Source organism: Aythya fuligula, chromosome 1, assembly GCF_009819795.1.
Source record: "Aythya fuligula isolate bAytFul2 chromosome 1, bAytFul2.pri, whole genome shotgun sequence".
NCBI lineage: Eukaryota > Metazoa > Chordata > Aves > Anseriformes > Anatidae > Aythya > Aythya fuligula.
This window is the reverse complement of record NC_045559.1, coordinates 63,548,292-63,574,088: the sequence shown is the minus strand read 5'-3', so window position 1 is coordinate 63,574,088 and position 25,797 is coordinate 63,548,292. Positions and strand designations below refer to the sequence as shown.

General features: G+C 45.8%; 1 protein-coding gene across 1 annotated transcript in view; it reads right to left on the bottom strand.

Moving 5' to 3' along the window:
* The window catches only part of TMTC1 (transmembrane O-mannosyltransferase targeting cadherins 1), a 146,807-nt gene that overhangs the window by 29,313 nt on the left and 91,697 nt on the right, over positions 1-25,797 (bottom strand). Inside the window, exons 10-11 of the mRNA XM_032191571.1 lie at positions 17,700-17,864; positions 9,432-9,545 (exon numbers count right to left, since the gene is read on the bottom strand). Of these exons, the coding sequence (XP_032047462.1) occupies positions 9,432-9,545; positions 17,700-17,864 (279 nt within the window). The remainder of the gene's footprint in view (positions 1-9,431; positions 9,546-17,699; positions 17,865-25,797) is intronic.

Sequence of the window (25,797 nt, the reverse complement as noted above, 5' to 3'; positions counted from 1 at the left end):
GGAGACCGACTCCGGCCAAATTAAGTGTGCAGAGTCAAACCTTCATTAGCCAAGCCCTGTTGCTTGCCGGCAGTGTGGCAACTTGTTTTTCAGACACATTTTGCCCCGTTCCAACACATGCTGAGATATTTTATTGGCACCGTTTTGCCAACAAAAGTCAGAATGTTATGTCAATAATGTTCCACCTATGCCAAATCTTTATACTACCCACTTTATATTTACTCCGGTATAGGATTTCAAGCCAATTTTCCAATCTGAATATTACATCACTCTCATTTTCATGTATTTACATAAGTTCTCAATAAAGCTCTACATCAGGTTGACTTAAAACCTGACTTGATGCAGCTGTGAGAGCAGTCATCCCACAGGGAACAATCCTGCAGTGGCAACAACACGGGCCGTGGCCTCACGATAGCGTGGCACCTTGTCCTGAAAGCTCCCTTATGTGACATAGGTCACCGAGCCAGATCCTATGTTTTTCTCCAAAAGACCTTCAATTTGCAGCATTTGAATTCCTTTTATAAAAGGAAAGACAATCCTGCAATATTAAGCAGCAGTTTGTTTCTCTTGAAGAGTTCTAGTAGTTGCATCAATATTTCCTCAAAGTTAACACCCTTCAGCTTGGCAGAAGATTTGTGGCAGGCTGGGATTTTATTTTATTTTTTTAACCTGGAAATCCTGTTGAAAGCCAGGCAAGTGAGAGATCTAAGGCTTTTCAGTTCCTTTGAAAGCCTCAGGCATAATCTCCTTCAGCGAAAGCATGACAAAGCAGTGAGGTTCCTGGCTGTATGCAGCACAGCCCCGAGTGCTGCCATTGCATCTCACCAGCAACGAGCTGAATTAGTGCTTGACACAACGCTAGAAATGAGGCAGGGAGCGAGCAATCCTGCCCTGACATGGTTCCCACAGCTCTCAGAGCATTTTTTGGCCCCTTCCCTGCAGCAGCTGCCCTGCGGGAGGTCCTGTGCATCCCAGGGTCTTCGCTGGCACTACATGGACCGGATCAGGTCCTGATGGAGACACCAAGATCACAACCAGTTCACAAAGTGACGCTGCATATGGTCAGAGAGCAGGGTGCCTGATCTATTTCAGACCCTCCTGCCACTGACTGAAGGGCTGGGGTCCCCCACAGGTGCCTTGGGTACCCCAGCTCACCTCCGATGTCTTTTGCTGCCTAAGAGGCAGAAGTCACCTGAGTTTGAGCACTGAGCACCCACAACACAGACACTGAGAGATGGTGCTCACCTCTCCCATGGTTTCCCACATGGTGTGGCACAAGTCTGCCTTGCAGAGTCCCTGTGACCTGCAACTAAAGTGACAGCACTGAAATGTCCTTTTCCTGTACCACTGCCTCGCTGCTCACAGCACAAGCCGTCTGCGGTGAAGACACTCTGCAGTTCTGTTCAGAAGCTGGTAAAAGGGGACCTTGATCTCATCTGGGACTTCCAGAGGCCAAGTCAGTATAAATAGCAAGTGCTGAATGGCAGCCAGGGCTCACAGGAAGGAAGAGATGTCCTGGCTGCCCTACTGGCAGCTCGCAGGCAGCAGGAGCATCGGGGCAAGCCTGCTGCTGTGTGCAGAGCACGGGGCACGGCAGCCCCGCTGTGCCCCAGCATCAAGGGAAAACTCGGCAGGACGGAGACGTGAAAAAAAAAGGGCAGCTGAATAGATTTAACCTGTAAATTGGCAAAAGCCATGTGAACTTTTTGACCCCAGCATGTGTTTTAAGAAAATCATATCCAGAAGCATGACATTAAAAAAACAAGCCTGTGGCACATTAAATGGTATTTCATTACATCTTCAAGCTTGGGTGGGGGCAAAAGCTAAAGATTTGGAGCTCAGAAGGACAAAAAGGATTTTATGACAAACAATGTCACAGCTAAACATAAGCAAGTAAATAGATAAAACCCCTCCTGCTAAACTCACATGTTCCCTGTGATGCTGAGGCAACACGAGGTTATCAAATGGGGCTGCCTGCTTCTGCTCTCACATAAAGAATTTATGCAGGATCTGTGTAAGTCCTTAAAATCCCAGAAACTACTCAAGCCCAACAAAGGACTAATAATTCACAACATGCCTGCCTTACACAGAGAGCAAACAGTGCAGGCTTCTTCAGAGTGCTGACAGAAACCAGAGAAACATCGCAGCGAACAGGAGGCTGCGAGTTTGGGTGAGTTCTGCAACGAAACAGTTACATGAGGGAGCAGAAAAACAACACATATCTCTTCTAAGCAGATGGGATGCCTGTCACCTCCTAGGGCTCCCAGGTGCCAAAGGAAGCTGTAAGTACAGCCCCATAGTGCCGTCCGTGATCATGGGATGGCCAGGGGTTGCCTCACTCAGTGGTGTAAATCAGAGCAGCCCCACTCCATCACTGCCCAAATTGCTCAGAAGGGCCATTCAGATGCCTGGGGATAAAGGATAGCACCTCACCTGCTTTTGCCAAAGCTTCACAGAAAGGCTCAAGGCTATCCTCGACAGACACTGACTAGGAGCCAATTTTTCTGCTGCCCTTTATTAAGGATTGGAGAAGGCAAATCTTTGATTTAGTACAGCTATAACCAGTGCTACCTGATTGTTCTTCAAGAAAAAATGGTCACTCAAAAGTTTCCATGATGGCAAGGGCAGCTGGCTAGGGGAAAAGAAATGGCTGTGGGAAGAATAAACAGCCTTTGAATCTGAGGTTCTTGTTTTCCAGAAGTGAAAAAGTAGACACAAACATCTGCAAAACACAGCCAAAAGTAGGAACTCTGCATAGCCCACGTGAAAATTGAAATAGATCTCGTCTCAGTAAGACAAAAGCATTGCACCTTGACTGGGGAAGCAGTTTTCTATTCCCCAAATATTTTAGCATGAGTCCTTGATATGTATGTGCTTTTGGTTCCCTGCAAACACAGACAGAGAAATGAAGCAGTGCCTGCGGAAGGTTACAGAGCAGTCCTTACAGTTGATAGGGGCTCTTCTCCAAGAAGATGCTTTTGACAAGTTAGCAAGCCCCTGTATTACAGCATAGAAGGACCTACACCCATGAAAATAGCCACAGCCTAGGAAGGGACCCAGCCTACAGATACTTACACCCCAGAGGGAGTTACACATCTGCCCAGCCCAGCAGAAACAGCCAGCTTTCATTGCTGCCAACGCAGTCACACTGCACACAACCTGCCTGTGCTTCAGGGCTCATGGGTGCACTCACACCAGTGTGCTTTGGAGTAAATAAAAGCCTGCATCTTGATTTGTATTTGATAAAAAAAAAAATAAAATAAAAAAATAAAAAAGAATAATTGAGCAAATATATCCTATCCTAAGAGAGGCAGAGATTAGTGTTTGTAGAGAACAGGTTCAAAAATAAATTACGCTGGCTGAAGTAATTTGGCCATCATCCCATGCACCGTGTTGTAAAGTCTATTGAGTCTCTGTTTCAAATTACCAGGCAGGCTTTTCAACCATCAGTTACTATTAAAATCACTCGCCAGGTTTGTCTCGCCTCAGGACAGCCACCAGGTGCGTATGTGAGAGCATCAATACCCCAGCAGCTTGTTGGCAAGGCGCGGTTTAGAAGAGCACCTCACAAAGATGTTCCCGACAGCCTGGGCCTGTCTCAGGCCTGTAACACACTCACACAGGGAGTTCTGTTACGTCTCTGGGAAGATGTTTCATCAAATGCCTGACCAGAGGGCCTGCTCCAAGAGCCTGACCCCAGCCACCCGCCCATCAGAAGGGCATGCAGGGCTTCGGGAGCAAACGCGGCCCTGGCAGCGGCAGCGAAGCAGCACTGCACATTTTTGACTCCCTGTAAAAACAGGCTAACAAATGGTGCTGGTATTTTAATTCTTTCCAGAAATAAATCGCAGATGGTATCCAAGGCCACCTGCAGTCCACGCTGAGAGGCATTTTCAAGGCGCGCACGCACACATAAAGGGCCGTACGAACACTATTTTTTTACTTCATGGAGAGTGTAATTTAACTGAATTTAACCAACCCCAGATACTGTTGATTTAAGATATATAAAAACCCAGTGGGTAGGTGTGTGGGAAAGCTTAGCAAGAAACCTGAGTCTCCCTTGCAGCATTAGGGCTTTATTTCTAAAGTGGAGGGGGGGAGAAAGAGCCACCGAGCTTGCTCCCATTCCTGCAATGTTATGCACCAACTTCTTTCCTCAGTGAGGGATGTGGGTACAGTACTCACACTGCCTCCTCCTCTAGCTAGCCTACGTTCAAGTACCAAGTATACATGTGGATGATCTCGTGATGCGTCCTTGTGCCACAAGCCAGCGTTCCCAGTTTCCACACTGCAAGCAATGCCCTTAGCCATATTATTTGCAAGCTCTTCAAAAGCCAGCCTGCCCATGGTGCGGCACCAACTGTTTTCATATTGCCTGGTATGCCTCTTGGCCCAGCCTCTCCTCTCTCTCAAGGCCGAGCATCTGAGCAGCTCCCTGAGCCACACAGCAAGCCAGCCTCAGGGTTGCTGCTTGCTGCCCCAAGGCTCCCTTCTCTGGAGGCTAACACAAGGGAGAAGGGAGGCTTGGAGGGCCAGATGACGCTCTCTGTCTCTCTCTCTCTTCCTGCATCTCTTGGGCTTGCTCACTGTTTAACCTTCTTTCCAGCACTTTTCCTTTCTTAGCTGCCCCAGTCTCAATTATTTTCTCCAATTCATTTCATCAAGCAAAAGTAAGTTATACAGAAATAACTCATTTATGACTCATCAATTTTGTGTCATTTGATGGTCACAGTATCTGGCTTCAATCAGAGATAACTCATTCTCACCCACTATTAAACATAATTACTCCAGTGACATTTTTTAATTAAGGGTGAATCTATATGTTTTTTATGTCCAAAAGTGCAAACACGGAATTTTAGATGTCAGCTTTTCACTTGTCACAACAATTTAGCTTGGACAGCACTGGATTATTATTAGCATGTTTATGCACCCAAGAAACCCAGCAACCTCCTTCATCCCCACCTGCTGTTGCTCATATTAAAGAGAGATCTGTGGGAAGCAGAACCCTGGCAGCAAACATGGCATGCCAATGAGCAGTACTCTGCAGTGCTGGTCACAGAAATACAGAGGATAAGATGGAGCTGCTTTGGGAATACAATTTTAAATAAGTTCTCTTGTAGCAGGGAAGGGAATATTCTTCCCCCCCTTTGTTGTTAAAAGACGTAAGGAATGGTGGTCAAATCGGTTTTAAGGCTCTTCTGTTTTTCTTTCATGTCAGCATATATGTGTTCCTAAGGAGTGATAAAATAGTCTCAACAGCAACATCAAGTAAATGAGGCCAGGGAAGAAGCAGGACAAGAGCTTGGTAACTATCAACAACAGCAAAAATATCTTCATTAGCACATCACAGATATTCTTCATACTTGTGTGAGGCTGCACGACCTTGCATTCTCACTTGCAAACATGAGAGTGGCAAGACAAGTTTTATTTCAGATAAAACTAGCTCTATTTGATCACCAGCAACAGGAGGTCTCTGAAATTCCTAGCAACAGCAGCGAATGTGCAGCAGAAGCAGCAGCAAGAATTTTCAGGCTAGCTTTCAGAGTAGCCATGGTCAACTCCACCTCAGACAGAGTATTTCTGGCCTTTGCTTTTTGCAGAAAAATATCAAGCATCTCCTGGGGTCACCACCATATGTCAGGCAAACCACCAAAGCAGTCTAACCCAGCAGTGTGTTTTTATTGGTTTGCTGAAGGTAAGCTAAAAGCCTTATAAAACATTGCTCCAATTGCAGAATGCCAGCTGTTGGTAAAATCTGCTTTATGGATAACTCATTTTGCAGTTCCGAAGGCTGTGCTTCCATTTGCCTTTCATGAACCTGACGCACATGAGGAACTTTTCCTGCATACACAAAACTGTTTTGTTTGTTTGTTTTTCTTTGCGTTCTCAAATGATAATGCTGTTCTCTGTTTTGGTGTATCATTTCAGTTTTCATTGCCCCCACTCCTGGGCAGCATAATTGCATTGCACTAATTACCTAAACCAAGCTACGTCAAGACGCTGCATCACTGGCTGCTCCGCTGCCTTTTGAGTGTCCATCTGCAATGAGTCTCAAACACCAACAGTGTATCAAGAGGGGGCTGAAGGGATCAATTGCAGAGTTTGCCTTGGAAATACGCCCTGCAGTTTGACTGTCAGAGGAAGCACGTTCTTCTGCTCCACCATTTATCTGAAGTTAACAGAGAAACACCAACATATGACAGCAGTGGATCCTGCCTGCAAAATGCCTTTGAAGGCAGAAATGGGAGTAAATGATTAAAGCACTGGGGATCAAGTTTCCCGGGATTTGCTCCCAAATGCTGTTATTTCCCTATGTATCTTATGTGTGCTTCAATGTCTTTTCACACAGCTACAGCTACAACATCACCTGCCCACATGACGGGAGCATTAGGCCACTTCACTGCACAGCAACATGGCAATTGACACTTCTGGCAGAGAAGCAGCAAGTGGAAACGCATTATTACGTTGGTGGAATGGTAATTGCAAGCGGTTAAAACAGCCAAGCGCATACTGACAGGATCACTTTTGTTTAGCAAACAGTTAAACTCACTCACCAGAGATCAAGCAAACCTACACTGCAATTTGGCACGGGCTTTAGGAGCGAGCTGGAATGATTAATGAGCCACGTGCCTCAGACAGAGCTGCTATGGGCGATGCTGCTCTCCCTCCCCTACCTCCCAGAAGCTGCCGGGTGGCGGTGGCAGCAGCCTGCTTCCCTATTGATTCCATCTCCTTATTAATTTCCCTATCGATCTGCCCACTGCTTCTCACCACGCTAGGCAGACATGATGTTTTGATCTCCCATCCTTCTGAGGGTGCTGCTGCCACACTGCTAAGCCTCTTGACTGGGCTGTGTTTTCCATCACCTGGGAGCGTGGATCCGTTCGGATTCACCAAGAGAGCAGACACCTGGTGAGGGGTACCTGGGGGGATGTCTGAGAAGCTGGTGGTGTTAGTGCCGAGCTGCTGGTCTGCCCGCTCAATGATGAAGAAATTCAAGGCCTGAGTGCTGCTTCAGCTTCCCAGCTACTCTTCCATTTTCAGGTCATACCAGTGGCCAAAAATATTCAGAATCATCAAAATCTGTTAAGGATAGTACAGCTACGAAGTCCCTTCTTTTTAATTGTAGAGTAATTGGTCTACAGTCAGGGCAGAGAGTGCAAAGCTGGAGCCTATGAGGATGCATAAAATAGCTTGGACATTACATATTTTCTTATCTGTGAAAGCCCTTTCAGGTACCCACCATCAGGTTGCCTGTCCCACATCCATCCCCTTCTCCACTGCTTCAGCACAGCCATCATGCATGACTCAGTAAGGCCTACACACAACCCCCAGACATTTCAGAAGGGGTATGTCTGAAGGGAAAACATGGGACATAACGCTCCAGAGGAAAACGTACTACACTCTTTAATGACTCTATTTTATTGCATATTACACAGCCTCCAACACCCAGTGATGGGGCTGGGGAGAGGGAGTAAGGAAAGCATAAGCACGGAAGGATGAGGTGGTGGGACCAAGGAGCTGGCAGAAAAGGCTTCTGGCTTGCACTGCAGGCCTTGCTAGGTCTGATAGCAAACATGCAAGGTAGGGGGGACAGGGGATGGCTTTTCGGAAGTGCCAACAAACCCTGAAGTTACCAAAGCAACCAGAACACTAGCATGGCCCACTAAGATATGGAGTACCTGGGCCAGTGCTTCTGTGCGGCTCCAGGCCCTGACAGGGCTTCGGGTGCTGTGTAAACAACACCATCAGTACAAACTGTGCTATCTAATGAAGTTGAGGACATGTTTGCAGTCAGTTCTCAAAACAGACTCTTTCATAATTGAAATACTGCAGAGCAGAGGACAGCATTGTAATTATAATAAATGGGTGCTGCTGAGTTAGAGAAGAACAAAATATTTTGTCAGCAACTCCCATTTCCACAAGCAGAGGCGATGCTGGCAGGAACAGAAAGCTGTGAAGTTACTCTCCATACTAGCAAGTGCACTGCAGGGTTTGGAAAATATTTGTTAGTCTCTCTTCTTTTTAACTTCCAATGGCCCTTTCTGGCAACTTGGAGAAAGCTTGGAGAAGAGCTACAGGGATGACTTGATGACTGCTAAAACTTGCACAACACAAAGTGCCAGCAGCTACATCCATTTGTTGTATCAAAGAGCAGATTAAGGGAGGAGCTGATCAGTGTGGCATTTAAAGGTGTAAACAAATCTAATGACTGGAAACAACATTAAACAAATCAGACTAAAAATAAAGGAGGACATTTTCAAAAGACAGGGTAATTAACCTTCAGTACAATTTATTGATGGTTGTGCTGAATTTTCCATTCCTGGAAACATTAAAAAATAGGATGGAGGTTTTTCTAAATGACTTCCTAAATCTCCAGCATGGTAAAAGAGAACAGGATGCTACTCAAAAAGCTAAAAATCACCTTCACCCAGTTTCACACAGACCTCAGTGGCAATGACATCCTGTCCTCCCAGCTCACCTGGGTGGGTTAGGAGCCCTTGGGGAGCCTTTGGTATAACTCTGCCGTCAACTGGCAAGACGACAAAACATAGATGTAATTTCTAGCGTTTCCTCCCACACGTCAGGAAAGAGTATTTCTTGTACCTCTTGACATGCCCTTTTGTGCTGTGCTCTGTTCTTGCTGCCAGAGCCACTCCTGACTTTGTCTGCCCTTTCCACACATGCCTTTTTTTCCCGATGGTGTTATCTGCACCCTCCATACTTGCTTTCCCTTACCACCCCCCTCCATCCCAGGACCTACCATGTGCATGGCCCGGGCCAGGAGAAGTTACGTATTACAGCCCTGCCCTTGGTCCAGATTTACCCTGTGTCTATGGGCCAGGCAGCCCACCTTCCTGCTTCAGCTTCCCCCTTTGCAGAACTATGGTAATGGTATTTACCCTGTTACTGCACAGGAGCATTGTCAGCATCAATTAGTTTAGTGTTGTTGCAAAGCTTTGTGGACAGGAGCCTCAATACAAGTAGTAAGTACTATTATTATTGCTCTACTTCAGATGGCTACAGAGCAGGCATTTTCCAGGCATGCACCATTAACAATTTACCAAGATAAATGGCCCAGGAATCCGAAAATGCATTTATGACAACTACCTCCCGCTTACCAGCATACATTCAGCCAAGTAAATGACACCTCATTGCTCAATGTGTAGCTATGGTAACATTTATATCTCATATATTGAAGTGTACACACAAACACACACGGGCGCACGCGGAGCTGGAGGGAAGCCAGGCTCCTTCCTTTAATGAGACACAAACACCGAGCCAAGGAACCTTCCCAACCTCCGAAAGCTGAGCTGCCTCCAGGGAGGGAAATGGGGGGTAAGGAGCAGGCAGCCCTCGCTGGGAAGGGATGAGCTGCCAGCAGGCTGCACAGCAAAGCCTGAGCACAGCCGGGGCTTCAGGGAACTTACTTGAGAGCAGTTTTGTAGTGGTAGATCGCTTCAACGTTACGGCCCTGGTCTTTCAGAAAGTTGGCATAGTTGTAGTGCACCTTGGCGTTGTGGGGCAGAGTCTTCACTCCTGAGCTGTGGGGAGGAACAGAACAGGATGGTGTTAGCTGGCCAGGTTACACCACCTCCCCCAAGGTCAAGCTTTTTCTCACTGCTCCTTCTTTAAGGAAAGTTTGGTCATATTTCGAATGCCTTGTTACTTCCACGAGCACAACTCACGTTACAACCACAAGCTTGGCCCACACATGCAAACTGTGCAGTGCACTGGCACACCACATGCCCCTGCTGGACATAAATACGTGGCAGCAATTCACCCAACCTGGCCTTGGCACCATGGGCATCTCTAACACCAACATGACAACACACCCCGTGGCCAGGTACTGTAGTGTTTCAAAATATAATTTGTTACATTGAAAGACTCTAAAAAGCCTAATATTTGGAGGGAAAGTACGCGGTACTTTTGATAATATAGCTGTAACAGGATCACTCATCTCCAGCCCTGCTTAAACTTGGCTGTCACGAAGCGCCTTATGAAAACCTTGATCTCAGCCTGTCAGCTGGAGGTACCAGACAGAAGGTACCTTTTCCACACGCAGCAGCCACTAGAGGGGATGCACAGCATGCTCTGAGCACCCAGCTCGCACAGACACGCAGCACAGCACTGAGCAGAGTAGCACCAGGAGCTGAGGGCTGATGGGGCTCTTGCCCTTAGCTGGCAAGTCGCACGCTCTCGTGTTATGTGACTGTGGACATGTGGCCGCACAGCCGACCCATCCCTCCCCTTCGTCTTCCTTGCCAGGCAGCTTGGACTGAACGTTTGGAATTAATAATGAGGGCACAAAGACAAAAGGAGGAGAGCAAGCATATGCTTATTTACTTAATTGAGAGCACAGTAAACAAGGTACGCCTTGCACAGCCAGAGGAAATGCTCTTTCAAGGTTATAGATAGAAAGAAATCACAGGAGCACGTACACCATGGAAATATTCCCCCTGCAAGAACCCAGAGAAGTCAGAACTCTGTTTAACAGGGGAATCCTTTCCAGCACATAAATAGGAACTCTCTGAGGTAATGGGAAATAAAGATGGATTAATCTGTTCACGTAAAAGCAGAAATAGCACTGCTCCTCGCTCACAAGCAGAATCCTGCCAGCTGCTTTTTCCTTCCCATCAGGTCGGAGCCTCCTGCCGCAAGTAGGAAGCGCAGGGATTAGGACATCCCCAAACCTTTTTGCTCTGCCTTGTATGTCTCTGCCATTTAACTGTGATGGGCAACGAAGTTAACCACAAAAAGATGAGGTCGCACACAGCCTCTACAACGACGAGAATGTACCCACAGATGCCCAAAACCCCTGTGTGAGGGATTTCACTTTAAAATGGTGCTGGAGAGTCAGTCTTAGTAGCAAATATGCCGTCTTTTTGGTTATCTGCAGCCAGTGGTATCAAGCGTCGCTAATGCCTACTTGTGAGAGCTTCCAAAGCTTCGCCCACGGCTGCCTTGCAGAGTTCAGTACAACACAGCCATGGTCTGCCTGCAGAAATCAAAAATACACCTTGCAGTTGGCTTCCTAATCATCAGGTACTTCCAAATTACTTACTGGGAGCACTACAGGAATAAGACATTTTGTGACTAATCGCTGAATTAAATCAGTTAATTGATGCTATTCTTAAGAGAATGATTTTCTATATTAGTTTTCACAAAGATATACTGCACTAGCAGCAAGTAATGTGTGACTGCTATGGCTGTGTTAATTTCCATTGGCCTTGGGAGCTATTAACTACACACTTACAACCTCTGGGCATTACTGGAATATTAATTCTTATACAGAAAGGTTCACATTACATCAGTGGCAGCGTTAGAGGCAGAGGCGCAGACAGGGACTCAGAACTGTTACCATCTCAGAGCTGTGTGCCATGAGTTGTTAGCTCTGACAGAGCCCCTGCTGCACCAGAGCACAGCGAGTTAATGGTGAGAAGTATATTACATATGCACAAGCACTGCAGTCCTAATGAGATACTCTTCTAACTGGAAGATGCATATGTTTAAATATTTTAATTCTGGGCTGTTTCCCTTTAAATAGAATTTATTATTAATCCTGCCGGTCCCATCTATTAAAACGTCACTAATAAAGCTCTTTCATCTGCGTGCTTCTGCTGGGGGTGGGGATGACATAGGAAAGTCAGAAACGGGTTTGGGCTCGAGGTTTTACGATGCTCTCTTCTGCACCACACCACTCACGCTCTCTGACCTATTTATTCTCCTTGCATGGGCGAGAAGGGGGGTGTTTGGTTTTGCAAATACACACAGCACTGACTGAGGCTAACCGCTTGGCATCCCTGAACTGTCAGCAGCAGTAGCAAACACGGCGCTGGACGTGGAGTGGATTTTTTTGGAGAGTTTAGGCAAACACTTCTGCTAATTGATTGTCAACCAGCTGAGAACACTGTTTGCTCATTGACGGAGGAAACAATAATGTCCATAAAGAAAGCCAAGAGGGAAAGGGTGGAGTATAAATAACAAAGCAGAATACAATGGCTTTCCATTTCTGCTTTCCGCAAGCCTCCAGCCTCTCACAATTTCAATCTATTTTTCCAGCTCGGTTTTCCAAATGCTCCTATTTCCCTCGTCCCCAGCCCAGCACAAACGTGCCCTTCTGAAAACCCATGGCACCACTCTCCAGCCAGCCAGAAAGAAGTCCACTGAGATCCAACGTCACTTCTCAGGAGGACTTCCTTCCCTCCTGACTTCTACGACAGCAGTAAATGATATAAATGGAAAATAAACAGTGGGCAAACTGCTTTACGTAACACTTCCTCCCCATGGAAAGGAGAAAGCCTGTTAGTCCTAATGCAGAGAAACTACATACCATTGGCATTTCTAACCCCAAACGCTGTCCTCACCCAAATCCCACTTGAGCTGGAGAAAGTCTCCTGTGATCCTCTCTATTGTTTTCCTCAGTGCCTGTCCTGCTCTTCAAAGTGGCTCTGTGCAGGGCAGCGAGTTCATTGATTTGCCAATTTCCATATGAAAAGTGCTCCCTCCGCAATGAAATTTGGCCTCTCCTGCATCAGCAGGAGCCTTGGGAGACCGATGGGATCTCCTCTGCTTCAGGAGTCATTATCACCAATACAAAGTCTCTCCAGCAAGCTGTTCTCTGGATGACACAGACACCTGCCTTCCCTGGCCTCCTACCCTTGCATTGATTTTCACAGATGCCAGCGTTGGACTCTTCAAACAGCTCCACAGAAGATGCACAAAATGTGATGGGAGTTGCCCTTCTCAGCTGAGCTGGCTTTCAGAATTAAGGAAAGCACACAGCAGTAAATGTCGCCTTTGGAGTTATTTGTATGTTTGTTGTTGGTTTTTTCCTGTTTCTTTTTGGTTTTGGCTGTTTGTTTTTATGTTTGTTTGTTGTTTTTTGTTTGTTTTTTTTTTTTTTTTTTTTTTGGTCACATTACTGAAGGCAGCAGACCTGTCTTGGGGAGGGAGAACTGCTGACTAAGAGCCACTTTTCTACAGCTCCTTTGCTGGCTACAACTGCACTTCCAGACACTGTCACAAATGCGGGCTGTGCACGCAAATGCTTTCCAGGAGCAATAGGAAACGTGGCAGCTTCACAAGCCCTGAAAAGGTCGGTACAGCGGATGCAGAGGTTAGCCTGCAGCCCTCACCTCCCTTGCCCTGACTTGAGGCATTCATGCTGACTGCAGTTGGAGCCTGACCTCCTGGCTGGTGCTTTCACTCCACAGGGCAATTCCCTAAATATTTAACAAACAAGTTCTCCTTGCCCACCTGCCAATACAGTCGGACAAACTGCTCGGGGCTTCTCAATATCTGCTCGAATAATTTGCCTCAAATGGCTATATCTATAAATTTGGCCGCTTTTTATACTTGTGGCTCAATTGCTTCTCATTTAGTCCTTGCACACGTGCTTGTGCATAGATGTGTAGATGTATCATTTCCTCACCCTCTCCCATACCTGAGGGAGCCAAGACCCCAAGGGATTTCTGCATTTAGCAAACTTGGACCCCACACTGGAGACGGAGAGTTGTGGCAACCCACTGGCAGAGAGGTGATGGTGCTGACACTGGCAGCATCATGTCAAAGCACGGTAAGCCTTGAGAATGAGACAAGAAGGGGTTCAAAACACAAAACTGGTAACATGTTGAATGTATCTACATCTCCCAGGGACAAAAAAAAAAAAGTGTAGAAAAAGCAGGTGTAACAGAACCGAGGAAACTGAGACAGATCGACACTGAACAAACACATTTAAGTAAATGGAGGAATTGAAAGTAGAAGTGAAGAGGAAAAGCTAGGAGGGAAAAATCAGTAATTAATGAAAGCAGTAAGTGAAAGAAGAAGAATGGAAAACTGAAAATGTGAATAAGGATCCTCTCAGCACATACTTCTTAAACACACACACACAGAAACGACCAAGCAGGTTGATTTATGTCTCCTTTCCCCCATCTATAGATTTGCTGTTTCCTTATTATTTTCTCTCATACTGCTTTATTGTTCCTTATATCCTCTTCCTTCTCTGTTATTTCTAATTTATTGCTGTTGCACATACCTCCATCCACTTCTCCCTCCTTTCCTCCTCTCCACCTCATCCTACACACAGCCTCCTCCTGCCCCAAAGACAAGATCTCCCACTCTTGGGATGAAATTATCTTCTTGCTATGCTGTTCTTCTTTTGTATTTCCTTCCCATCCTACCATATTATAGCCTCTCAATAGATGTATAACACATATCAGGCCAGCATGGTTAAATAACATAATAAAGAAGGCTACAAGAAATGAGGGAAAAAAAAAAAAGAACTAGAAGTAAGACTAGAATAAATTTAAGAAAAAAAAATGCTAAAAACATCAAAACTAATAATAAGATACATCAGATAAAGGAAACCTGCCAAAAATCCCCTGAGGCCAATATACAATGGAGGTCTAAAAGTAATGCTTGAAGACAAAAAGGCCACAGCAGAAAAGCTCACCACAGGAGAGGTGAACTTCCTCACAGGGGCAAGTCCAAAGCACTGTCTCAAACTAAAGCAGCACTAAAAGAATCTTTCGAACAAATCAACCCCAAGAACACTTACAAATCCATAGGGCCTGCCAGTATTCATCCAAAGGAAATCAAATGTGAAGCTGCAATTAGCGGCAGTATGCAACCTATCATTTAAATGAGCCTCAGCACTGGAGAAGTGGGGGATGATGAACGTGATGTTATCTGCTTCCAGCCAAAGGATATGGGGAGCGACAGACCACCAAGTCTGATTTCCACTCCAGTTAATTTGGGATAAATTGTAATACAACTAGACCTAGCACACTTCTGGAGAGCACTAATCCATCAGGGAAGAATTAACCTTGCATTTTGCAGAAAGAAGTTAGAGGGATGGATCTGTTGTTCTCTGATGGGCTCAAAAGGGACATGGTACTAAAGCCATTGAAAGCTTTTGTGAAAATCTAAATATAGCCTAGTCGGTTGCAAACACATATCCCAGAGCTGCACACCTAAATGTTCAAAAAGGCTTTTGATAAAATCCCTCACCAAAGACTTCAATTTCTTAAAGGCATCATGGAATAAGAGGAAAGGTCCTCTTGTGAATGAATCAATGCCTACTTGAAAGACAGCAAGTAAAGAGTGAACAGTTTTCATAATTGGAGAAGACTACAACCAGGGTTTCCAGGAGACGTGCACTGCCACTTGAGCTGCTTCACATGTTCACAAAGGATCTGGAAAAGGGAGCAAACAGGGAGGCAACACATTTGCCGATGACAACGACATGAATCATGCTGCAGGAACTAAAGGGAACTACAAAATCTTGCAGAAGGATCTCACAGCACTGAAGGCTGGAAAAAAAAATGGCAGATGCAATGCACTTCTGGTACAGGCACAAGTTCAGACTGATGTCTGTAGATGAGATGTTTCCACTCACAACAGGTATCTTGGAGTTCACGTGGGCAGTGCTGTGAAAATATCAGCCAGTGCTTAGGAGTGGTCAGAAAAGGAAAGTGGAAGATTAGGAATTAATAGGAAAGGAGTAGAGAGCAACAACCAGAAAACAGCCCTATGCTACTGTGCTGCAGATGTCTCCTGAAAGGTGTACGTGGTTCTGGTCTCCTTCTCAAAAGGACATGTTACAGTTTGAAAGCACCCAGCAAAGAGTGACAAGGTGGATCAGAAGTCACTGATTTGGAAGCAGAGCAGCTTCCACATACAGAGAATTCAAAACCAGCAGACTCCAGCACAAAAGAGAGGCAGCCCTGGTGAGGGAATAGGGGAGAGGCTGGGCTGTAAAGGCACGAAAGGCACAGGAAAAATGCCAAGCTGCTGGGTTACTCCCTGCTCACTCGGAACACCAGGACTAGGTGATGCCAAACAAGGTGATCAGAATGTTCACAGCACAGAGAAGTCTTCTTGCACTCACTGTGTAATTTAAGGATGGAGCCCAGTGCACAGGATGCTATGGAAGCCAAAACTATAAATAGATTTGAAAAAGCAGTCAAAGACATTAATGGAAGAAAAGTCTATCGGTGGCTGTTACATGTAAAAAAAAGCATCTGACTCCTGACTCAGGAAGTCTATAACTGGAGATTACTGCAAGCTGGGAAAGGACTGAAGGAAGCATCGCTGCTGCTGCTCCTGTTCTCACACTGCTTTTCTAGGCATCTGCAGCTGGCTGCTCTCAGAGGCAGGACACAGCACCGGGTGACCCAGCAGGAGCACACCTACGTTCTTGTCTTCTCCTCAAAAGTCTGGGGCAGATCTCCCTGCTAGAACCGTCCCCAAAAGAGCTGAGCTGAAGAGCAAGCTGGCTCAACCCTAGCCAACAAATCCCCAGCTCAGGGCAAGGTGCAAGCTCTGGCTTAGTACTGCACTGAGGCAGCGGCACAGTCTCTGAATTTGATCTGTCTTGCAGAAGTCCACCCTGCTTTGAATGGAGGCAGGATGGACACAAGCCTATTTGCATCCAATCAGGCAGATGAAACCTTTGCTTTCTCTTCTGTGACAGACCCCCGGACACACCGTACCATCCCCAGAGTGCTCCCCAGTGCGAGATGCCTCCTCTCCTCCTCCAGCTTGACTTCATCTCTTAAACCCAGGTGACCACAACTGCGTGCTACGTGACACCAGACGATGCCTGAAACACAACGCATGGAATTGCCATCTGCCCACCCCCCTTTCTACAAGAGAAAGCGATCCAATTTGGAAAGCCGTCTGCCTTTCCTGCGAGTGGCCACCGCTCACGTGGCGGACTGGAACCAAGGCCTAATGGCTTGGACTGGGACCACGTTCAGCACGGAGCTGCGAGAGCCCAGAGCAGTCACCATGGCTTCGAGTGTTTGAACAGCAAACAGTGCTTCGGGGAGAGGGGCAATGAATCACGCTGGAGTGAAGAAAACCCTGCTCCAGCTTTTATTTTTTGTTTAATTCCCACTAACAGAGCTCCAACCGCTTCAACAATGCGTCCTGAAGACTGAAGAGCACACATAAAAAGTAATTTCATACTCCTCAGCGCCGAGTAAATTAAACTTTGCTCTGGCCAATAAGTTAGAAAATAAAGCTAAGCAACCGGGGTGCAAATCACCTGTGTTTCTACAATTACCTCACAATTAGACAACTGCTGAAAGCAGCTGGAGGCAAATGCAATACATTTCCTAGCAAAACACAAAATGAAACAGTCTGTTTCGATGCAAAAAATATATATAAATGAGGTTGTAAAGAGAGCTGTTTGGCAAAGAGTAATCAAATAAAATGAAATATGGTACATTAAGCTTGGCACTTTGTTGCATTTCATTTTTGTCGTTAAGAACATTGCTAAGGAAAATTCGATATATTCAATAGTGTTACTACGGTGTTTTGTAGGGTTGCAGCAAAATTCTGCTACGTCTTTAAAAAGAAAGCGTTACATTATTGGTAAATCTACAGAACTGAAGTTATTTAAAAACAGAGTGTCTTAAAAGTGCTGTTGCTAGAACCAAAGTTTGTGCGTACACATCTAAAGTGCTGACACCAGTTTCTGCACAGTTGCCAGAAAACAGAAAGTAGATGATGATGTTCTTTTCCTTTTTTTTTTTTTCCAATATATAAAAATCAAAATATTAATCACACCAATGCTTTAATAGCAGGACCAGTCCTTGAGCTAAAGCAAACTATTTACTCCATGCAACAAACACGTACAACTTATTTGAAACAATACAAAAACGCAAGTATTTTCACATGGCTGCTCATACCTGAAAAGGGACTCTCTTGAGAGCCAGATTTCATTCTGTTTCACGGTCTTCCAAGAGAACAGCAGCAGCAGTAAAGCGAAGAGGGTCAAAACAGTAATTCTCCACTTATTTAACCATGTAGACAGCTTCTTCAGACCATGGACAAAAAGGATGCAGTACCCCATACTGGAAAAAAGAAAAAAAGAAGAAACTGAAAAGGTACAGTTGTATTCTGGTACTCTGGTTTAGACACAAGACCATTCAGTATTGCATTTATTATATGATTAAAGTTCGGGTTGTGTTTTTTTTTTTTTTTTTTTGACTAATTATGTTTTCCAGGATAACAAACTCAAATTCAGCAGCGTTTTTCCTCAAGTCACTACACAATTTCCCAATTAATCTAAATGACAGCCCCAGATGCCAGAAGTGTAGCAGTGTACATAATACCACGCGGCATAATGGTAGCTTACCCCACTCTGCGGAAGGCAGCTGCTTTTCCGAACAGAGAGCTAGGGAAGCCTAACGTAATAACAGTCATACTGAGTGCTACCAACGCGGTTTGCAAGTGAAAAGCATTACAGCACAATGAATTCTCTGAACAACCCCACTGGTGGTTGCTATTAATGCTGGTCTGCAAATGATGAAACCGAGGAAGGGGAGCGAGGGTTTTGCCCAGAGCTGCGGCAGGAGGGGCTGTCAGGGGCCACCCCAAGAGGTAGGAGCCCACGCTGGGGTCTTGCATGCGGCTCACTGCTCCCTCTCCCCATGCCAGAACTTTATGGGAACTGATCTGGGGTTGTTCATAATTTGTGGTCCCCTACAAGCCGCATGTGGTCCCAGTCTGGTAAAGGACAAGGGAGGACGCTGCTGGGTCACCCCGCTGCCTCTGCGAGAGGTAATGACACCAGCCATGCCCATCGTGTCCGTGTGCTCCAAAAGGCTTGCTGATGGCAAATAATGAGGGCAGGGATTCACCTGACAGCAGCATAACTGCAGTTCAGCTCTTGGCTGATACCGCCAGTGACCATGAGTTCAGGCACTGCTCCCGGGCAGCGAACTACTGCACCTCAACCTCATACTGCAGCTGTGCAATTTTTTCATTTATTAAAATCCTGGAAAATAATGGTATTAACAACAATGAGGGGAGCAGTAGCCAACGATGAAGTTTTTCATTTGATACGTGTGATTACTACAAGATAACCTGAGCAGAAACTGGTTATATACAGCTATACTGTAGTATAACTTTAGACCCGTAATTATTTATTACTCAACTGAAATAGTTTATTCTTCCAGTGACCCCCCAATGAATTGGAAGTGGAGTGCTTTTGGTTGCTTTACTACGTATACTGCTTAGCATTTTTTACGAACTTCCATTTCTATTGCCTGACAGATTTCATTAGCTTATCTGCAACTATTTAATGCAAAGTACCACATATTGGACTACAGCTTGATATACCCTCACTAGATAAAGATTTAGCTTCAGGCTGAAAAGCTATCTTTGTCCCAGCAGCCCCCTCTGAAGAAAAGAGGGAGCAGAAGGATTTGGAAAAATACTTAGGGATGATGGATTCACTGGGTCAGAAGAGCAGCCTTCCCAGGCTCTGCCACTCCTTGAATCCCAGCTGAATCCCACACCTGGGCCCAGGGAGGCTGGCAGCAGAGCTCGCACCCGCTCTAGCCGGAGCTCTGCACGCTTTTTGTGGACTGTACATAGAGGCCTGAGCAGCTTCCAGGTGGGACTGCTACAAGGGTAGAGAAACTAAGAGCACAGTTCCCCACTCAGAGGTAACATCGCAAGCAAGCAGGTGACATGGCAAAAGTCTATCTGGAAATCAGAAAAGGAAAAATGTCTCGTCTTCAAGGAGCTGTGAACGTGCTTCCTTGCACAGTTTCTCTGCCCCCACGAAGAGCCAGGCACGATGTTCCACACAGCTAAAATGCTAAATGCAGAGGGACGATAATTCTTGCTCTTACTGAGCACACTTTCACACACTGATCAGTTTGTACAGCCTCTGTTGCATGAACTGATCAGCACCAGGCAGTGGTGCCATCCCTGGCAAGGTACAAGTGTCATATAGGACCCTGGGTGAAGTACAGACATCAGGGACAAATCTACAAACCATCCATTCTAGTGCTCAATCAAACTTTTTCATCAGTTTACAGTTTCCCCATTTTTCAGAAGCAGTTATCAATCCTTATTTTCACGTAGCTATGCTTGCATTTTGCTGCAACCCATTTCTTATGGCACTTGCAGTGTTTTTTTCCATGAATTCTTCTGCACACATATGTTTATTGCACCTACATTAATTGCAAGCAGACATTTAGAGCTACAAACTGGGATGCTGGTGCCAAACAACCCAGCCTTTATAGCTGTTGAACCCTACTTTAAAACCTCTGAAAAGCTAATCTCGGTAATAAGCCCTCCCTTTCCAATAAGAAACGCCTCAAAAACCTGCAGACTGTTTTCACTCTGTTATTTAGCCTTTCAGCAATTTAATCCTTCCCTTGGAATTAATTATCTGACATAAACATTATTTAATTGCTTTAGCACAAAGCTGTTTTCAAAGGACATTCCCTACACCTTCACATATTTAAGAACAGGCCTTTTCAAACAGAATGGTGAACGCGTCCAGAAAACAAAATATGCAAACGTCAGTGTCTTGGTATTTATATCAAACCCTGCCCCAGCTGCTGGGAATTTCAGCCTCAGCAGCACAGCCAGAGGAAAGGTGCTGCTTCCAGGGGCTATTTTCTAACATCTGCGACATTTCCACAGTAGTTGCACATTGATGCTGGATCCTACAGGGAAATAAGGCTCCATCTCAGACTGCATTTACCCTCTGAGCTGCACAGAGTGCTGTAGTGCAGGTACACAGCAGTGCCCAGCTCCTAAATGGCACTTTGCAAGGGAGACCCTCTGCAATTTTCCTCATTTTACAAAGCAAGGGCCCGAAACATGTGGCAATGAAGCAGTTTGCTCTGCTGACAGGCAGGAAGGAAGCTGGAAAAGGATGAGAGAGTGTGAAGTAGGTAAATACCTTTATTTTCGGAATCTACTAAGTTTTATTAAAACTTCAGACCATTCTCTGTCTCAGATCATCAAGGAAAGGCTGGGGAGGATGTGGCTGCATTGCCTTGTCAGGCAGGGGCCCTTCAGAGCAGATGTCATCTCCACATGGCTTTTTCTCTGACATGGCCTTTTCAGCCCCATCTTCTGGCTGAGGGTGGATGTCACCTTCCTGACTGCAGGTCTCTTGCAGACCCTGAGGTTACAGAAAGCACTCACCCCTTTCCTGCCAGGGAAGCATTTTCATTTGCGATTTCTATGCCACAAATTGTTTGCAAAACAACACCTGTATGCAACTTGCCCAAATCGATTAACCTTAGTACTTTTTGCACCTCTCTTTACTTTTCTTCCCTGACACCAAAAATTACGGTGAAACTGGGGCAAATCCAGACCACTCCCCCAAATTCACTGTTCTGGGCTGAACAAAACACAAAGGTGTCTACATCAATGTGCTACGCATTCCTCAAAAGAACCATAATTATATTACTACTGTTTCATTTCCCCACTTACTACTGTTACTCTACAACCCACTTGTTTCACACCAGACTAAACAATCCCGGTACAGCAATTAGCTTCTGCACACAGCCCAGGATCACTCATCCTATGAGTTTTAAGCAAGTTGGTAGCGGTCCAGGCAGAGGTGTGGTGGTAGAAAGAGCACATACAGGTGAGACTGCACTTACCTGATTAAAGTAATTTGCCAAGTGACTCTTTAAGACACTTCCTATGTAGTTAACTCTGCCATAACCCTGCCAACACCTACAAACATATACATTGCTTCAAATACATTAGCTTTTCTCCTCAGAGTGCTAGGGGACTCAACTCCATACCAAAAATTATGCTAGCTCTCTGGGAAATACTACATTCTAGATATCTTCACAGCTATCTGCATATGTAGCAGTAGAATTTGTTTGAGGTGGGGATTTTTTGTTAACTGTAGCATTTCCTAGGGAGCTAAGGGAGCCATTTCTCTTTGAAAAGTTTTTGTCCTGGCATTGTCATCCCCTGTCATACCAGCACCTTTCTAATATAACATGTAGTCAAAACAAAGCAATGGAAAACAAGCAAAATCCCCAACCCGTTACTATTTTTAAGTATATTTTCCACTGGATTATTGTAAAACTGCTTATGCTTTTTCGTTCTTCTTCCATAGAATAGGGAACAACTTGCTACAGCAGCTGTCCCCCACTGTGCAAAGTCTGTGACAGATCAGCCCTGCGGTTAGATTCAAGGCAGGACCCGAGGAACAGGTAACACAGGAAGCTTTAGCACAGGCTCACAATGAGAATACTTATTACAGAAGAACCTGTGGCTTCAGAAATTCAATGATGCTGCAGGAGAGCTCCCACAAGAGGTTCCTGCTTGGCACACAGACCCCCGGGTTTCATAATTCCTCAGGTTTTGGACTCTTACTGTACAGAAGCGGTACCTTGGTAAGGCCCTGAATTACAATGAGGGCAGAGCTGCACTTGGTAGGCAAACTCTGTGCACCACTTACAAGTGTTTCTGGCAGATGGCACACAGGGAGCTGTGCAATGGCAGGTTTTTGTCCATAATTTCTGCAGCTTGTTAATATTGTTCCACCTGCAAAGAAGTGAGAGGAGGCACAAACAGATGGGAATGAGGTGGCACGCAGACCCCATCTCCCACGGTGCGCTACACATAATGCCCACTTAAAACAAGCCAAAACAGCAGATAATTAATATTTGCAAACACTTCTTCAGCAATTAGATCACAAATTCAACCTTTTCTTTGGCCATTATGGCTCCTTTCCCCAGCCGAAGCTGTTACTGCTGACGCTTACGCCGTTATTCCTCTCTCCCGATTTGGACGTGGCACCTCATTTTTCATTAAGAAGTCAAGAGTGGCTTCGCTGCACTTGGCTGTTGGCGACGGTGTCTCACCGGAGACACGCTGTGGTTAGCGCTGCAGCCCAGGCTTGCTGGCGTGCTCTGCTGCAGCAATCTGCCCGCGCTGGAAACCATCTTACCTCCTCCTCTGGGAAGCGTGGGGAGCCCTCCTGCTGCAAAACGCTCCCGAAAGCCGAGGCGTGTTTTAGTCACACATTTGACTGTATTTTCCGAACTGTGAGCTCGCACAGCACAGTTTTGCACTCCAGCGAGGAGCGCGTGGGCAGCACAGGCTGAGCTGCAGGAAGGAGGCACGGTGAGCGATGCGATGCCAGCGCTCGGCTGCCTCCTGGGAGCCAGGGCAGCGGCACTAACCTCCTCTGGCCAACCAAGGCATACCCAGGTGGGAAAAAGACATGGAAAAGATACGTTCCTCTCATTTTTTTAAGGCCTATTTTGAGGATGTCAAGTCTCATGGGGTCGGTGTTTGCTTTTTTTTTTTTAAACTGATTTAATCTCAGTCACGTGCACGCAAGCTTGGAGTAAACCCACTGATCTGAGAGCAGTTACTCCGGAGCTCAGCTCAGATAAGAATCCAGATGCATGCATATATAGCAGAGCAGCTAGGAAAAGGGCTGCCTGAAAGCTGCCTGTCAAAGCATGGAAGAAATACTGCTCCATTCAGGGGCTGTTAATGCAACGAAAGGGATTATCTCAAAACTATACTGAGACCAGAAAATGCACTTGGCTTTGACATTTCACCCCGGAGGCTCTTTCTGGGCTGCAAACCTCCTTCTTGATTTCCAGCACTTATTTCAGATTACTCCCTTTTCCTCCATAAAAACTAACCCTCACGTTCAAACTGCTCAGAAGCAAGTTTAACCCTTGCATGCATCGCTTAATTTAAGCACATACATGTACTTTGCTGTTCCTGCCCCTTCAGGATTGCAGAGCACAGCCCAGAGAAAGATGCTGGCTGCTGTCAGATCCAAACGCTGAAAGCAAACATTTGAATATCTTGGTTTTAAACTCCCCCACAAGCTTTCTAGCCCCAGCCCCAAACGCAAGTTCCCAGGCCCAACATGCTTTCCTCGCTCCCAGCCAAAGCTGCTCCAGCCCTGTAGCCTGAGCTGAGGAAACACGCTGAGAGGAAGAGCCAAAGTCATTTGAAATGCAGCTCGCAGGCCGGGCTGTTGCTGCAGGGGAAAAAGCTTGAAAGGCAGTTCATCCCTGTTAAACTAAATGACTGTGCTCACACTTCTCTAATGGGGAATAATTGATGGCAAAAAGCACCCTTGGCATGACGTTTGGGCTGTTTCTGCCTCATGCAGTCAGATGTGGCGGGGAGCGCTGGCAAAAACAAGCAGAGAGTTGCTCTTTCTGCCCCAAAACAGTGCTTGCAGCCACAGAGCTCCAGCGTGAGCAGCACTGGTTGGGCAGCAAAGATGGTGCTTAATGAAAAATGTCAAGTTTTCCAAGGCTGGAGCTGTTTAGGGCCAGAATAAAATTTAGACTTAAAAAAAAATGTTTTTGTCTGCAAGAACAGTGCATGTTAGCTTGCACCTGGTTCACCCAAAATAGCTGGAAAATCAAAAGCGGGGGGGGGGGGCACTCCTTGCGACCTGCATCACCCGAACTCATATCTCTGTGCCAGGTCAGGCTGAAGGCTGGGGATGCAGCAAGTGAGTCCACTTGTAGGGCTCCAAGTCTGGAGACCCCAAAAGTCTCCAGCTACCAAAGCCCATGTGCTGACCAGGAATGGCCACACTACTGGGGCAAGCGTATTCTAGCATTTTGGAGAACTTATCTTGGTACTCGTACCAAGCTTACTGCTCAGTCAAAATTTTCTCTTGCAGCTGGTACAAGGCTAGCTTAAATTCAGTGACCTATCTATAGGCTGGCTAATTTGATAGAATACAAACATAAGCCTGGATCAGGTCTGAATCAAACAGCTCTTCACTCACTGACCTGGCAGAGTGTAGGTCCAGTGCTAACAATCCTGGAAAAATGCTGGCACGTAGCAGATGGGCTATGATCTCCCAGCTCTCAGACAAGTACCTCTGCTGCCCTGAAAGAAGCAATTCTGGGCCACATCCATCCAAGTCTCCATTCCTGTCACTCATCCTTTTACCTGTCAAGTCCACCTTGGGTGGTCAGTGTGCATTGGCAAAAAATTTTACATTAACCAAAATGTCCTACTTTCCGTGGGAGAATATTGTGTCAAAACTTTCTCAACCAGTCAGGACTAAGGAGGAAAAACCTCTTTCAACTGATAACAGTAGCTAGTTAACCCCGTTTTAAGTGAAAGAGATAAAATAAGTACTTTGAGGAAAGGGCAAGATGACCCAGGCCTTGAAGATGTCTAATGGATGATTAACTGAGGAACTGCTAATTAGGAAGAACATTATGTTGACATTCTTGAGGGAAACATCCTGGCTATGCCCTTGAATACATCACCAGTCAACATAATATGAATAGTTGGCTGAAACACAAAGATGAGAAGTATTCTAATGTGACCTAACTGTGAACTATCTTCATCATAATAGTAAAAATCACACCCCTAACCCGGGAGACCCTGGCCCAAGAGGGGATCCTTCCTCCCTGAGGATGTGCAGAATGATCCTGGTATGTCAGCAGGGTGGTGATTAGGTAACCAGTGGAAGCCTAGGGGAGCATACAAACATGTAAATGTATTGATAAGGTATTATATATAAAGAGTGGCTTGGAAAGCCAAAATGGGTGCCAGTTTGGTGGGAAACCACTTGGTACCCACAAAACTGTTCTGCTTTGGGAAGCAGAAGGACCTGCAGTATTGCCGTTTTTTGTAAAGGTACCATTTTCTGTCTTCTGACTTAATAAATTGGAAAGAGTCAGCCAGTTCCTACTGAGAAAATCCTGAGAAGGTATACGGAATATTTCAAACGATTGTGCTTAAACACAATCCTGACTGGAAAGATATGCAGGTTTTGTTAAATGCCCTCCTTCTCCAGAAGAGTGACTGCTGGTGGTGGAGAAAGCTAACAAGGAAAATAGGAGGATTAATGCAAGGGAAAGGCCGGAGCTGTAATGCCAGACCAAGAACCTCCCTGGGATCTGTATACAGATGGAGGTAAAGTGCGTGTAAAACAGTACCAGCAGTTAATTTTGTATGGAATTAAACACAGAATAAGAAAGCCTAGGAACATTTCTAAATTATACCAAG